General features: G+C 46.8%; 1 protein-coding gene across 1 annotated transcript in view; it reads left to right on the top strand.

Annotated features, from left to right (window-relative positions):
- SEL1L3 (SEL1L family member 3) overlaps positions 1–16,680 on the top strand; it is a 104,965-nt gene that overhangs the window by 52,690 nt on the left and 35,595 nt on the right. The window contains exons 10-13 of the mRNA XM_023515335.1: positions 1,313–1,524; positions 3,452–3,631; positions 11,861–11,980; positions 13,540–13,680. Of these exons, the coding sequence (XP_023371103.1) occupies positions 1,313–1,524; positions 3,452–3,631; positions 11,861–11,980; positions 13,540–13,680 (653 nt within the window). The remainder of the gene's footprint in view (positions 1–1,312; positions 1,525–3,451; positions 3,632–11,860; positions 11,981–13,539; positions 13,681–16,680) is intronic.

Genomic DNA, 16,680 nt, shown 5'->3' with positions numbered 1-16,680 from the left:
TGGACCTTTGCAAGGGAATTCCCCTGAAATAAACCCATCCCAAACCTTTCCACATGGGACACTCTCCTCCGTTCCTTCCTGACAAAGTGCTGATAAAAGTGAGTCTCTTACTGCTTCCTGAGTATTTTATTTTTTTTAAATAACATTTTTATTTCATCCAGACTGAAGAAAATCAAGGAAAAATGTTGGACAGAACAGTTTTGGGGCAGGTGAAGTTTGAGTCTTAAGCTGACATTTAACTTAACATTTAAATTGACCTTATTTACGTTTAACTTAAGTCTTAAGTTAAATATAAATAGTATCTTTGCAATCCTATATGGTCTTTTGTAACAGAGCATCTAGAATGTGCCCTGCATGTGATAGAAAGTAAACATTTGATTGCTGAATTAATAAACGAGAGAGATGAATAATAAAGATGGGCTTTAGAAGACTCTAACAGTTACATTTAAGGCTATAAAACTTGGTTGTTTGGGCATAAATGCTGGTGAGCTTAGAGATTTGCAGGAGAATTATGTGAAAGGAAGCATCACATAGCTTAAAGCAATGGTGTAAACAAGTCTTTATCCACCATAGAAAAGTGCTTACCTAATTACCTGTTCATCAGGGGTCAAGTGTAGTGGGTGACTGAACTCTGATTTTAGTGACCTTCAAAGCTGGGCCCGGCCTCTTGCCAGCCTTTGTAACTTTAGACACGTTATTCCTCAGGCCTGAGAGATGATTTTTGTAGAAGTTATCTTGTAAAAGTGTATAAAGTAAATGACGTAATTTACGTAAGACACTTAACCCAGTCTTTGGCGTGTTGTGAGCTCTCAATAAAAATTGACTCATTCGTTTTATTTAGAGACCCATGGGAAAAACTGCAGGCACAACCTGTTAAGAAAGCATCTAAAAATAAAACTCTTTTCCCCAACTTTTTAGAACGGCACCTAGGAACTCCTGAGATAAAATCTATTTTTCTTTAGAGAGTCGTAGAAGGGGGAAAAAAAAAATCTCTCTGGAAGTTTCAGGGGTCCTGATTTGCTGGTTATGCTGAGTAAATTACTCTCTGGAGGCTCTCAGCTCCACACAGCACATCCTTTCCCCAAGATACAGGGCTGTCATTTACAGCCAAAGAAAAAGCTATTTACGGAATGACACCTCGGCATTCCCAACAGGTTTAATTTACCTCCCTGAAAGGGGGTCTATTTCAAGGCACCGCAGGACCAACCTGAGTATCAATAACTCAGGTGATTTAATTGACTTTTCCTCTTTCTAAAGCCACGTTGATCCCATGGTAATTAATTGTTCATGCCCTGAATTGTATTATTTACAGTGCCAAGGAACCAAAATAAATCCATATCAGAGATCGGAGGGAGGATTTTTGAAAAGGCCGTGAAGAGACTCTCCGGCGTCGATGGCCTTCACCGAATTAGTTCTGTCATCCCCTTTCTGATGGATTCCAGCTGCTGTGGGTACCACAGAGCATCCTACTACCTCGCAGTCTTTTATGAAACTGGATTAAGTGTTCCTCGGGATCGGCTGCAGGTAGAGTACGTCCTGGGTCCCTGTCCCTTGGTAGAACTGGGCATGTGGCAGCTCCTTGGAGTCCTTCGAAAATCTGTACACTCAAGAAAGATATCCCAGGGCTGTGTTGAATGCAGGATCCTTTGCTTTCAGTGAGTGAAAAAGAGCACTTTCATTTATTTCTGGACCCAGCCTTACTAGCTGCAACCTAAAACCAGCTTGGGCAGGGCTTGCCAGCCTCCCAGTCCTTCCAGAACGGGTGCCTGTTACCCAATGCTTGTTACTGCTCTGGCTTTGAAACCATTATCCCACATTCCTTTTTAGCTAACTGAAGTCATCTGGACTTCTAAGCAAAGTATTGTTACATCCAGAAGTCTACCATCAAAACAAATGCCAGCCCAGACGGTTTCGTTTTTGGGTTCTGAATCCAAATGTATTATGCAACTTGCCTAACATTTAGGAATCACATTTTCGTAAGTGTATTAGTCAGGGTTCTCCGGAGAAACAGAACCAATGGGATTATATGTGGTATATATAGGAAGAGATTTATTATAAGGAATTGGCTCACGCAGTTCTGGAGGCTGAGAAGTCCCACGGTCTGCAGTCTGCGAGCCAAGGCTCACGAAAGCCAGTCACGTAGCTCCAGTCCAAGTCTGCAGGCCTGAGAATTGGGGGACTGATGCTGTAAATCCCTGTCCAAGGGCAGGAAAAGACCAATGTCTGAGCTCACACAGGCAGCAGGAAGCACCCAGGGAACAGTTCCTCTCTCCTCTGCCTTTTTATACTACTTGGGCCCTCTAAGGATGGGACGAAGTCCCCCACATTGGGGAGGACCATCTGCTTGACTTCAATGTCAGTCTCATCTGGAAACACTCTCATAGACACCCAGAAATCATGTTTTGTCTGGGAGCCTGATAGCAAGTCAGATTGACACATAAAATCAGCCATCACAGTAGGAACTGCTGCCTGTTCCCTGATGACTTGTAGTTTTCAGATTTGCGAGGATAAACCAAGATAGTTTATCCTTGGTTTGGGGAGACTCGGACTGTTTAGATGTGCCCAGGTGGCTCTGTGTTCCGTTTCAGTGATTCGCTTGTGACGTCTCTGGTTTGTAAATGCTCCTGAATGAAGGCATGTTTTCCTGAGTCCCTGAAGCCGTCCTCACACAGGTGGAATAATGAGAAAATTCTAGCTCTGTCTCGGCCCCGAAGTGGCTGGTTAACCCATGGACAAATGACTTCTCCTTTCTGGGCCCCTGTTTTCTCAAATATGAAATGAGGCTCTCGGGTCAATCTCTATAGAGCCTTCGAGCACTAACCTGAGAGTGTGAGGTTGGGACATGGACCCACTATTCAGATGGCGTGTCCGCAATGGTGTGGCCGGGGCAGGGATGCTCAGAACAGCTGGCTGGTGCACAAGGGGTGCTGTGAGAGAACTCAGGAAAGAGCCCCATTTTTAACAAGGAAAGGCAAAAGTTGGGGTATTAGGAAGGACAGAGAGCTGGGAATTTGGAAACCGTTGAAAGCTGGATTCGCATTTTTTTCTAAAGATATGTTGGTTTTTAGAACACATTTCATTTTTAGTTATTATGGATACTAAGAGTTATATTTCTTTATAGTGCACACAGGATATTTTGATGCAGGCATACAGTGTGAATTAATCAAATCAGGATAATTAGGGTATCCATCATCTCAGGCATTTATCATTCCTTTGTGTTAATTCCTCTCTTTTAGTTATTTTAAAGTGTACCCTAACTTACTGTTCATTATAGTCAATTTATTATGCTATCAAATATTATTCATTCAAATAATTTTTTAAAGGTAAAGTAATATATTTCTGAAATGGCTTAGGGTTATCTACAAGACCTGGGCCAGATGACTTTTCAGTGTTCGGACTTTGTGAACCTTGGTATGATCTTGTGAACACGTTGTCAATTTCTTCCTAACAGGGCATGTTGTATAGTTTGGTTGGAGGCCAGGGCAGCGAGAGGCTGTCTTCAATGAATCTCGGGTACAAACACTATCAGGGTGTTGACAACTACCCCCTGGACTGGGAACTGTCGTATGCCTACTACAGCAACATTGCCATGAAAACTCCCCTCGACCAGCACACGCTACAAGGAGATCAGGTAAGAGAGAGAGGAAAGGGTAGAAATGGTTAGAGCCCTGCTCACAGGGCTTCCCGAGCACTTTATCAAGTGTCTGCACCTGTGCCTGGTTTAGTCGTTGGCCTTCCGAGGATGAACGTGATGGAATGGAGAGAAAAGCTTTCCTGCTGTCCCCAACTCAGGCTTCCTGAGTCTGTTCTCAGGCTGAATGCAGGTACAGTCCCACATCTGGGCACAGAAAGCTTCTCATGAATGATGGCATTGGTATTTGAGAGTAGATGGAGCCTTAGATAGGTTTTGATTTTGCAAAAAGCGTGTACCAGACACGTAGGCATCAGCCTGTCTTTATTCCCAGACCTTGCGAGATGATGGAGCCAGGGGATGTGAGGTGGGATTGAGTCAAATTGAGTGGTGGCAGCATTGAGGGCTCCCAGCACTGCGCAGTGAGCAAGCGTTGTCTCCTGCATACAGAGACAAGCTTTACAACTAGCCAGGTTTCCACAGCTGGGCACTTGAGAATTGTTTGGCTCATCCTAAGAGCCTTGCTTCTGGGTGACTTGCAGCAGAGTTGATGTTTGAAGACTTCACCCTTTCCCAGAGGAAGCAAGCTGCCCTTGCTTTTGTAGGATCCCATCTCTCTCTCTCTCTCTCTCTTTTTTTATTTTTATTGAGACAGAATCTTTCTCTGTCACCTTAGGCAGATTGCTGTGGCATTATAGCTCACAGCAATCTCAAACTCTTGGGCTAAAGCGATCCTCCTGCCTCAGCCTCCCAAGTAGCTGGGACTATAGGTGCCCACCACAAAGCCCAGCTAGTTTTTCTGTTTTTAGGAAAGATAGGTCTTGCTCTTGCTTAGGCAGGTCTCAAACTCCTGAGCTTAAGAAATCCACCCACCTCGGCCTCCCAGAGTGCTGGGATTATAGGTGTGAGCCACCATACTGGCCCGAGCTCCCAAATCTTACCGACTCATTGTGCAAAAAAATCGGTGGCCAATAACCATGACATGTTGCATGAGACCAACTGATGGTTTGCTTTCAGACTTCTTCTGGGGACAGGGAATGAAAGGATCTAACTAAAGGTGACAGTGTAGGACGAAAAGGAAAGCTGCCTCCCTGACACTGGTCAGCATCGGATGGTGAAGACAGTGAAGAACTGTTTCTCCAAAACACTTTCCATAGTCATAGCACTTGAGCTGGTCAAGTTGAGAAGTACAAATAGTCTTACCAGGAGACAGCAATTTGGGGGCTGTAAAGGACCAGATGGTAAATATTTTAGTCTTTGCCTATGTGATCTCTGTTGCAAACACTCCTTTCTCCTCAGGCAATATGTCAACACAAAGAGTAGCCAAGTTGGGCAGGCGTAGTCAGCATGTAACTGTGTGGGCAGGTCTGGCCCGGGTCTGTGCCATAAACTCTTGATTTTCCCCTGCTTGCGAGTAGACCTGAGGGTAGCCTGGCTCAGCCAGGATTGTTGAATCTTTGGCTGAGCAGCTAACTGGGAACCAGACCGCTGGTCCCTAGCTCTGCTCCTGGATTGGGCTCAGAATGCCAAAAATTTACACTTTGAGGTTTGGGAATGGATCATTCTGGAAAAGAAATCTACAGTGGCCTCTGCATGGGGAGGAAGTAAATGACTCGAAGATACGTGTTCTCAGTGAGCGTTCTACGTGAGTCAAGCTACACAGGCATTCCAACTCCCCGAGAAAATAATGATTCCTTCTGAGTAAGCTTACCCTTATAACGCGTACATGTGTTTTCTCAGTGTGTAAAAGCTATGTGCAAAGTTTGATCTCCATTTGCAGGAACAAATTTATTAATTGATAACATTTGTTTTTAAAACAAGAATTGTCCTGAGATCCATTTGCACAAAAATCTTGCCACAAAATAACACGACTGTTGGCTTTTTTTTCCTGCTAAGCCTGAGTGTGTTAATAGTGCCCTATACGTATATATGATACTTTTAAGAATTCGAATTCAGCATAAATTAGCGATGGGAAATGGTATGTTGCTAACAAGCTCCTTTTCTTTTGAAGATTTGGCACATGAAATGTTATGATTATGAAAGAAAACGTTTAATTGGTCAGAACCAGAGGAGATGAATAGAAAAAAAAATCCATCTTGCAGCTGAGAAGTTGGCTGATTAAGAATCACAGATAGGAATTATACAGTTAGAAGAGTTGTGTCGTAGCCCATTTTCTTAAGAATGAGTAATTAATGGCTTCTTGAGAATGTAAGCAGGTGTCATACGTTGATTTAAATGTCCTTTTGCTGAGAAATCTATTAATTCATCACCATAATGTTGCAAATGAGGAGATACAGAAAGCCAGACCTTTAATTAACAAACCAAGGATCCATCAAAAACTCCTTTCTTGAGTCTTGCTTCTTGTTTCATTTTCTCTTTTATTTAACCCGGGGTTCACATCACCTCATCGTCTTTATTAGTAATCTTTCTTCTTATCATGTCTTTATGATTTGGTGAGACTCTGCTTTGAGTTAAACAGAACGAAGATGGCTGGCGGTTCTGTGTGTTTTTGTGGCTTCATTGCCAACAATCCTCTCATTCTGCCCACTCCTTAGAAGCTATTCTTTCTTGAGGTTTCGTGCCCTGTCTTCCATTCTCTTCCCACATATCTGGGGCTGGGGTCTCGTCCACACTCTTGGTTTCCAATGCCCTCTGCATACTAGGGATCCTGAGATCTTGATCTCTGGCTGAGATTTTTCTTAAAAATTCCCATCTGCTTACAAGGGTACATGTGAAACGTACTAAATGTAGACTATAAATGTCTTAACACGATAACTAAGAAAATGCCATGAAGGCTGTGTTAACCAGTTTGATGAAAATATTTCAAATTGTATATGAAAGCAGCACATTGTACCCCATGACTGCACTAATGTCCACAGCTATGATGTAATTTAAAAGAAATTCCCATCTGCAATCATGACATACTACAGAGGAAACACATCACCTCCTTCTCTCTATTCCCTGCAAATACCTCAAGAATGGCACTGTCATTGAGGAGTCATCTTTGATCCCCCTCATCCTATCAGTCCATTGCCCCCACAGCTCTCCATGCCAGTTCCTCTCTCCTCCCCACCCCACCCCTGCTGTCACTGCCTAGATCTGTCCTTTATCACCTCTCCCCTGAGTGGCCATGGGCTAGATTTGATCTTCATCATCTCTGTTCCTATGGGCTGAGTTGTGTCCCCTCAAGATTCACACTGAGGTCTGTCCCAGGCCCCGGTATCTCAGAAGGTGACCATCCTTGAAAATAAGATCTTTGAAGAAGTGATTAAGTGAAATGAGGCTGTTGGGGTGGGGGCTGCCGTCCAGCGGGACTGGTGTCCTGTAAAGAGGAGATGAGGATGCAGACAACACAGGGATGACCATATGAGGACACAGCAAGAAGGTGACCACCTGCCAGCCAGGGAGAGGTCTTAGACACCTCAACCTTGAACTTCTGGTCGATAAGACAGTGAGAAGAGAAATGTCCAAGGCACCCAGGCTGTGGAACTTTAAGGCGGCCCCAGCAGACTGAGACCCGTCCTCATTCATGTCTCTGGTCTTATCTCTTCCTATTCTCTTCTCAAGGAGACCAAATGGGCCACTGACAGTGGTCTGCACGGCAGAGTCCCCCAGGGGCTTACAGACTCCTCTGCACAGCTTCACCCAGAGGAGAGGGCCTTATGGAAGCCACGTGAGGTGGGGCCCAGGCACATACATGTAATATGTGGATGTGTGTGCACATGTCCGTGTGTATTTTAAAAGCTCCTCAGAGGGAGGAGCCAGGGTTGAGAAACCACCTAGAAGAATCTGTCTAGCGCAGGGTGTGCCATGTGGGTTTGCTTCGATCTGGTTTCTGTCTCTGTCCCCAACTGTGGCCCATAAGGACACCAAACCTTGGGCCACGCTGCACTGTTCACACCTCCCACCCCTGCTGGTTTGTGTTCTCCACACTCACCCCCCTTTCCTACAGCTCCTCCCATGTTAACTCGTGCGTAGATGCCACCTCCCCTGGAAGTGTCCCTGGATCTCTCTTTGCCGTGCCATCGTAACACTCAGGCACACCCCCGTCATCGCTCCTGTGCTGGTCACTGTGTGCAGGCTTCCAAAGCTGGTTACCCAAGACCGCAGCACTCAGCACCGTGCTAGACTGGGCTTGGCATTCACCGATGGGATGACGGAGAGGACGTGTGTGGAGTTCACCCCAGATGAACACGGAGTGGCTGCGCCGTCTGGCAGTGCTGGTGCTTTTCGAGGACACCAGCGCCTCATCCTCGCGGCAGGGGCTCTCAAAGTCACTGCCACTTTCGGACGTGACAGCCCACATTTGGGGGATGTTGGCTAATTGCTTCTCTGTCTCCCCACTGTTCCAGCTGCTGTTTCCCCATCCCTACTTTTAAATCCCTGAAGTGTTAAGTTTCCGCAAAAAAAACACACACACACCCCTATTGGGAGCTAAACACTAGAGCTGATTTTAGACACTCCCAGAAGAGGCTTCTCCGTCGGCCCCGGGGGATTTGGTGGAGGCAGGTGGTTTGCGAGTGGGCTGGGAAACTGCCTGCTGCCCAGGCCGCCGCTCTGAGTTCCCAGGGCTGCTGGCTGAACCCTTGTATTTCATGACTTCAGGGAAGGCAGTTGCTTCTGGAGATGTGGGGCTGCTGACAGCCTTCCTTCCCCAGCTGCAAAAATTAGAGGGTTCATTTTGGTTGTCCCTCCCTCCCTCCTTTCTCTCACCCTCTTCCTTTTTTCCTTTCATCTTTCTTTCCTTCCCTCCTCTCCTCCTTCCTCTTCTCCTCCTTGCCATCTCTTCTTCTTCTCTCTCTCCTCTCTCTCTTCTCCTCCCTCTCTTTTCCTCTCCTTCCTCCTCTTCCTCTCTTCCTTTCTCTCTCCTTCCTTCTCTTCCTTCCTCTTCCCCCTTTTCCTAATTCTCTCCCCTCCTTTCTCTGCCTCTATCTCTTCGTTCACCCTTCCCACTCTCACCTCTCCCACATGGTTGCACAGATAAGTCGGTCAGCGTGCCGGGTGCTGCATGGGGCCCAGTGCATGGTATAAGCTTTCTAAAGTGTTCCCGGCCCCAACATCTCCTCCCCAAATTATATTCTTTCTGTCATCTCAATCATAAAATTCTCTTAGACCTTCATCCCCATCACATAAGGCTTTGATCTGTACACAACTGCAAATACCAGTAGGGCTAATGTTCTAAACTACTATCAGCCCTTTACACTTTAGAATGAATTAAGGCCCTAAAAAAGTGCTGAGTTGCCATTTGCTGGGAGCATGCCACAGTTCAGGCACTGCACTAGGCTCTTTCATGAACAATCTCATTTAATCCTCATGCCACAGCGTGAGGCCTGGATTACTGCTGTTTTACACACGAGGCAACCGAGACTCAGAGAAACTAAAGAACTTGCTCCAAGTCAGCAAATCAGTAGTGGAGCCTGGATTTGAACTTAGGTCTTTCTAACTCTATGCACTGTAAAAAATAATGATGTATACGCTGAGTGCTTTTGGTGTAGCAGGGACCCTGCTAAACTCCATGTTATGAATACAGAAACTGAGTCTCAGATAAATAAAGCAACTCACCACACATGCACAGATAGTTAGTGGGGAGTTGAAAATCAAGTCCCCTGGGTCTGATTTGGAAGGTTGTACTCTTAATGGCCCTACCCTGCTGTGAAGCTCAGTAACACTGCCCAGGGCAGTGGGAGGGGAGCTAGGTCAGGGAATGATACAGAAGACAAATGTACCTTCTTCACAATTATGTGCTGGTCCCCTGGAGACACGGTATCTACCAAGATCTCCTTCATAGAGCTGCTAGACAGAGTTGTGAAGAAGGGTGAGAGTGAAACAGTCACCCTTTGCTTCTTCCAAGATAGGTGAGTCCTTCGCAGGATGGTGAGGTCATCTGGCAGTGCAGGCCCCACAACTAACGAGCCTGAACTTGAATCCTTAATTTGAAGAACTTGGTATTTGACCCTGGGCAAGTTACTCAGTTTTGGCATATACAAAATAGAGATAGTGATGGTGACTATCTTATTAGTTTTATAAAGATTTGATCAGTCGATCTGGGTAAAGCAATTAGAATAATGCCCAGCACACCGTAGGCAATGGTGGTTATGATACACGTGCATATTGTCACTGCCAGAGAGTGGGAGACCCTGCAGGATGGTGACCTGTCTCCATAGGTTATGTTCTTAATTATTCAAGTTCCGTGAAAAGGACAAGGAGGAAGAAACAAAACAAGGAAAAGAAGAAAAACAATCAAGAATCAGAACATTGGGTGGCATGTGGCTCACGCCTATAGTGCTAGCACTTTGGGAGTCCAAGACAGGTGGATCCCTGAGCACAGGAGTTCAAGGCCAACCTGAGCAAAGTCGAGACCCCCATCTCTACTAAAAGTAGAAAACCTAGCTGGGTGTTGTGCTGGGCGCCTGTAGTCCTAGGTACTCAAGAGGCTGAAGCAAGAGGATCTCTTGAACTCAAGAGTTTGAGGTTGCTGTGAGCTATGATGATGACATGGCACTCTACCCAGGGGGGTAGCGTGAGACCCTGTCTCAAAAAAAAAAAAAAATAAAATAAAATGCCCACATTCTCCTGCTGACCAAAACATTTCCAGCTGAGAATTCCCAAAGCTCAAGCTTCAGCCTAATTCCAGACTTGGAGCCCTTAGAGTGTTTCCTGGGGTTTGAGCTGAGATGCTTCTCATGAAGTGCCTGCTGTATGCACTGGCCATAAGCTTGGCACAGAGGAGACCAGGTAGAGTGACTTGTGCCCAGACTGGATTTCAGCACTTTCTTGCAAGACAGCAACATTTTGTGGGGGGTGCAAAATAGCTGTCTTTGGCGTCAGGCCAACCTGGCTTCCAGCTCTAGAATTTGACTTTGAGTTCATGGATGTACCTTCCCAGCCTCTGATTCTTTGCATATCCATTGGAGGCGGTGATGCCTGGGCAGATGCTTTTTTGTGAGGATTAAATGAAAAAAAATATTGCTAAACCCCTGGCACTGAGTTGGTTTGCATCAAAGGTAGGAGCCATGGTTATTCTAACTGTTGCTGTTACCTTGGTGGCATTCCCAGGTTGGACAGCCAGGTACCTACTGGGTTCTTAGCCTGGCACTGTCCCCAAGTCTCAGCCTGAAAGGGACTCCTGGTTCCACGTGGCTACAGTGGCCCTAATAGCGGAGAGATCTTCTGAGTAATGCACTGTCCAACTAGCCAAGAGAATTAGAAAGGAAATCAGGCCTAGTTCCTGGTTCTCTGAGGCTTCTTCCCCAAATGAATCCATGTCCAATTTTGTCACCTTCTGCCTGTGGCATGCTCTGGGCATGGGGAGCCCTCTCCAGCATCCCCCCATGGCACTGTTCCATAGACTTCATTATGCATAAGGCAAGACCGTGAAACAACGGGACCAGGTTTTTAATAAACAGCAAAAATTTAGACATCAAAACGAATCTTATTTTCTTCAAAGGAGCCAGATACCTGGGAGGCTGTGTGCAAATTCTAAACATTCTGTAAATTTTCCCTTTGGATTCCTCTTTAGAGCCCCGAGCGCATCTTTGGAGTTAACATGCCCTCTTTTTTTCAGGGTAGATTTAATTTTTGGAAACAGCCGAAAGATATTTGAAGCTAAGCCTGCGACATAAAAGGGCTTAGTCATGCAGGATAGTAATACTTTAGGATCAAAAATAAGGTTATACTTAGAAAATATTGATTTCCTTTTTTTTTTTGATGCTGCGTGTGTGTAATCTGGTTCTGAAATCAGCGGCACAAAGTGGGCTGGAGCGATAGAAGGAGAAACGGAAATAGTTTGGGTTTCCCAAGGCAAACACTTTGATAGGGACAGACACCCACTTAGAGGTAAGAGACATGATACATTCATTTCAAAAGAATTGTGATCTTTTGGCATTGTAGGCACACCTCATATTTCAATTATTCATACGGTTTTTGCTTGAACAATTGCTGGTTTAATAATAATGTCATGTCTTTTGCATACTCGTGTTATTCATTTGGATATTTTCCTCCCTTCCTCCTCCCCTTCCTTCCTTCCTCCCTCCCTCCCTCCGTTTCTTCCTTCCCTTCTTCCTTCTTTCTTTCCTCCCTCCCTGCCCTCTTCCTTTTTTCCTTCCTTCCTTCCTTCCTTCTTTCCTTCCTCCTTCCCTCCCTCCCTCCTCCCTTCCTTCCTTCTTTCCTCCCTTCCTCCTTCCCTCCCTCCCTCATTCCTTCCTTCCTTCCTTCCTCCCTTCTTCCTAGGCGTATGTTGAAACAATTAGACTAAAGGATGATGAAATACTCAAGGTACAAACCAAAGAAGATGGAGACGTCTTTATGTGGTTGAAGCACGAAGCTTCCCGAGGCAATGCAGCGGCTCAGGTAAATATACAACCTGATAGGGATTCTATCAGCTACGACAGACCAGGCTGTGCCTTGGTAACAAAACATCCCCAACCTCAGGGGCTTAATGCCGTCATTTTGTTTCTTGCTCATGCCACATGTCAATGGGGGTTGTCAGGGGGCCCTGCTATCATAGTCCCTCAGGAGCCCAAGCTGACAGAGGCTTCCAAAACCATCACAGTGGGGCCACAGCCATGGCATGTTACAGGCTAGCTCTTAACACTTGCACTTGGAAATGGGACAAGTCCCATGTGCCATTGGCCAAAGCAAGTCCTGTGGCTTTTCTTGGCTTCAAGAAGGCCCAGGTGTAGTCCTGCCATTCACCAGAAGGAGGGGGAGCCATAGTATTTATGTGTAGCCCTAGTGACTACCATCCTGTATTCTGGTGTATTGTGGGGTGCAGGAGAAATTAGATGGGCATCCAGAAGAAGGCCTCAAATTCAACCGGGACAGCAAGGATCAACCTTGTCTCTTAAACGTCTCTTGACTTTTGGATGGACTTTGGAAAGGTACAAGAAAGGGCAGAAGGCTGGGAGGCATCCTCTCTCAGCTTCCTCTCTTTGACTTTACTCTGAAGTGGGAGTAAAATCAATGAGCCTCCTGGGGCTCATTGTCCTGGGAGGAAGCCTCCTCCTTGGAGGATGGTTTCCCCTCCTGCATAGGATCCTCAGGGAGCACCGCGGGGTTGGGAAGAGTCTGTGGGGCTGCTAAGCAGGCGGAAGACTAGACGTGGGAAAGAAAAGATTCACAGGCGCTGACATACAGAACAGAGGGTCTCTTGGGAGCAGTCTGCCACCCCTCCGTTGGGATCCTCTATGGATTCCAGGAGACACTTTGCTAGAAGTTATACTTACCGGGGGGGGGGGGAATGGGGAAGGAAGGAGATGAGGAGAGGTAGGAGAAAGGAAAGACAACCAAGGACCCACACCACTTCCTAGGTGCTCCAGAGCTTGCATTGTCACTTAACAATAAGCGTGCCTGCCTGCCTTCATTCAGCAAATCTTTGTTGAGCAGCTTATGTGAGCTTCTGTTGAGTTCTGCTGGGTGGGGGCTGAAGGGACGCAGGAAGAGACAACATCCTACATCCCAAGGGGCTCCCAGCCTCCAGGCTGATGGTGGAGCCAGCCATGTAGACAAATGATGAGACAGGAGATTAGTGCTATAGAACGATGTGCTAAGGATCTACGTGTGCAGAGATCTCAGCAATGATCGTCGGACCAAAAGGCAGGCGATACTGCCTAAGGGAGCGGGCATCGGGCGAGGGGAGAGAGATTCAACTGTTGACCAAGCTCCATCCAACTCTGGCCCTGGGCAGTAGACACACACATACACTCACGTGAACCCTTCGCAGCTTGGGTTCAAGGCTTATGTTTACACATATCTGTGTTCAGGGCTTCCCGAGGGAAGATAAAATGTGTATCTAGCCAATCCTTCATTCTCAAACAAAACACGTTCACTGGGTTTGCCTTCCCGCCTCCTGAAGTCTTACGTTAAGCATTACACAGGGAAGTTATTGTTAAACTGCTATTGCCTTCAAGCAACGGTTGGCCCAGATGCTGTTCTGGGGGCAGCAAGGCGTGGCCAAGAATCCCGAAGCCGCCATCGAGTGGTACGCCAAGGGGGCCCTGGAGACCGAGGACCCCGCGCTGATATACGACTACGCCATCGTGCTGTTCAAGGTAAGAGTCCCTTAATGTGTGCAGCAATTGTGCAGTTTTTCCCGGACATCCCAAGTGGTTTCTTGTGGACCTACAAACAGAGAGGGTAACTGGAGGAGCTCAGTATATGCTGCTGTCATTCTTGGCGGAAAGCAATATTGGAGAAAAAGGCAGCGCCAGAAGCACATTGCTGGCCTCATTTTTAATCATTAGTCTTGTGTTTGGCACCTGGCTTCTCTTTGCTTTTGCAAGAACTGTGGCGTTCTGGAGGAGACACCCCTGTTTTATGGATTGGCACACGCTGCCAGCCCCCGCAGGCACCGCGAGTTTGCCGTCCTGCCACGTTCTCTGGGAATGACAGCTTAAACGCAGGGTGTGATTGGCCCCATCCCAACAGTCCTGCTGATGAAATAAGAATCTTGGTTTTCAGCCAATAGGAGAGGGGTGGGAAGAGCCTAGGAGTGAGGACTGGCATTAAAGTTCCACCTTCATGCCCTTCCTGTATGTCCTTGGAGTCATCTGGTCTCATAGGACAATGATGATGACCAGAGATTGGATGAGACGCTGTAACCAGGGGGCTTTGGGAACTGGACAACGCTGTGTGCCTTAACACAGCATAGTAACAGCTCCCACTGACTAAGCGTTCCTTACCCACTTCATGCATATTAATGCATCGCATCCTTACAACTAGCTTGCGAGGTAGAAACCTGTGTGTCCTGGGATTGCCGCTTAGGTATATGGAAACAGAGGGTGTGTGACTTGCCTACTGTCACCAAACGGGTGCATTTCTGACCTGGGACTGGGATCCAGACAGTCTGGCTTCACAGGCTGTGCTTCTTGTCCCCAAACACAGAGACATCAGTTCATCAATCCTGGAGAAGTAAAAAGCTTTGGCTTTGGTAAGGAAACTCTTGGAACCTTATGTTTATGTCCCACACATGCAGCTGCCCCCCACCCCACAAAGGGAGTGTCTTCAACAAGGACAGGTATGCAGATGGCCAGGCCTGTCTCCAGATCACAGCGGTGGCCACTCACTCACTAACAACCACAACTTTTGCTACATTCCTAACCCGCTCTACCCTGCCAAAGCCTAAAGAGCTATTGGCTGTTACAGTTTCCACACTGACGGCCTAGAGTCCGTCTCTTCAGCTGTCAAATCAACATGGAAATTGTTTGACTCTTAGCCATGGGCCAGTGCATTGATGTATTTATTCAACAGGACTCCATTCAGAGCTGGCCTAATGCCAGACTCTGTGCTAGATGTAGGGCCACACAAATGTGTAAGCCACATCCCTGACCTCTGGGGACATAGGCACTGGGAGGGAAGACAGAAGATAGGATTCATAAGCATAGAGGGGTGGCACCTGTCCTCCAAAGTGGAGGTTGGTCACTGTCCAAAGTGTGGAAAAGATAAAGGTATGAATCAGATGTTATTTCTGCCCTCCAGGATCTTACGATCTAGAGGGAGAGGCAAACACGGAACTAAATGACTCTGGAGGTGACGTGTTCCCTCGGGGTCTGGTTTCCCACACCTTAAAGGTTTGTGTGTGTGAGTGTGTAAAGGGGAGGATGGTTCCTACATTCTAGCTAAGCTCCTGGGTGGGATGAAGGAGGCCCTGTATCAGCGTCTCAGGGAAGATTTTCACATCTGGCTGAAAGGTCTCCCCAAGTAAATTCCGTGCAGAAGTTCCTCCTGCAGAAAATGCACTTTCCACCAATAAAGAACTGTGAGTTTGGCTGTGTGGGGGCACCTGCCTTGTCCTAAGCAAAGACTGCCCCAGGGTGGTGGCTAGGGTTTGGTCACACTGGTCAAGTCCACCCCATCGTGCACCCACATGGGTCTCTGTGTTTGCACCCACATGGGGATGAAGCTTTCTTTGACTTTATGGCAGCAACTACGCTCAGTCAGTTCACTTGGCAGGTAATCCCTGAGCGCTTCCTCTGTTACCTTTGCACTAGGACTTGACGTTTCTCTCCTTTAACAACTTCTGGCACTATTCAGATCTGTGCATAGGGCGTCATCTTTGTACAAGAACTTAGCCCGCTTTTGATTAAATAGCAAGTATACCTGCTCTAGAAATCATGGTATCTGGGTAGGAGTTTCAGCTCGAACTGTGAAGCTTTGGATAAGGCAGACTTTCTGGGCCCCTCTCTTTTACTCCCTCAAGACAAAGCAGTTGGAGAAGATAAACTGTGAGTTCCACCAGGTTCTGACCGTCTGTGATTCTGGTGTTTCTGAGACCGTGCCAGAAGCCCAATGAGGCTGCCTCGTTCCCTATCCAGTGAAGATCCTTCTGTGTCCTTTTCTCTTTCCTCCCCCTCTCTAATTAAACGAAGTAATGGTGCACTTCTGAAAAATAGTCTCATCTTCCACTTAGCTTCAGCTCATAGGCTTTATTAAATAGGTAAGTTAAAGTCTAGCAGAAACTTGACGTGTATAATTTAACTTTCATTTGGATGCATGATTTTAGTTGGGGTCCTGGAAAATAGTGAGTCCGACCCATCCTGCACGTTTCCTGTATCCTGCAAGGAGGCTATGAGTTGCTATGAACGGAAGGAGATGTAGGATGGTGCTCGTGGGCTTGGGTTCTGGAGTCCATCTGCCTGGCATGACTCTGGGCGAGTTTCTCAGATGGGAGTAATAGCTCCTTGGCTGGGTCGATAGGACAGTTGAATGAACTACTAGACAGTGCCTGGCGCATGCTCAGTAACACAGGGATGTTAACTAGCGCTGTCTCCATTTACCATCCAGCTAAGCATTTGAATAGAGTTAATAGCTGCATTTGTTGAAAAACCCTCTCATATCACATGCAATTCTATCGGCCACTGAGTCTGAGTCAAAAGGACCCCAAGTGGCACATGTGGCACAGGGGGGGCAGGGAGCACCACTAAGTGAGTTTGGAGGCAGCTGCAGATTTCAGCTGGGTCCCCTCACCTGGCTTCTTCGCTGTCAGACCTGTGCCAGAGAGACCACAGGGACCCCCTTCTTCTCCACTGTCAGACCCACCATTTCCCCCACCA

Source organism: Otolemur garnettii, unplaced genomic scaffold (assembly GCF_000181295.1).
Source record: "Otolemur garnettii isolate 467f Iridium unplaced genomic scaffold, OtoGar3 scaffold00069, whole genome shotgun sequence".
Lineage (NCBI taxonomy): Eukaryota > Metazoa > Chordata > Mammalia > Primates > Galagidae > Otolemur > Otolemur garnettii.
This window is presented reverse-complemented; position numbering and strand designations above follow the sequence as displayed.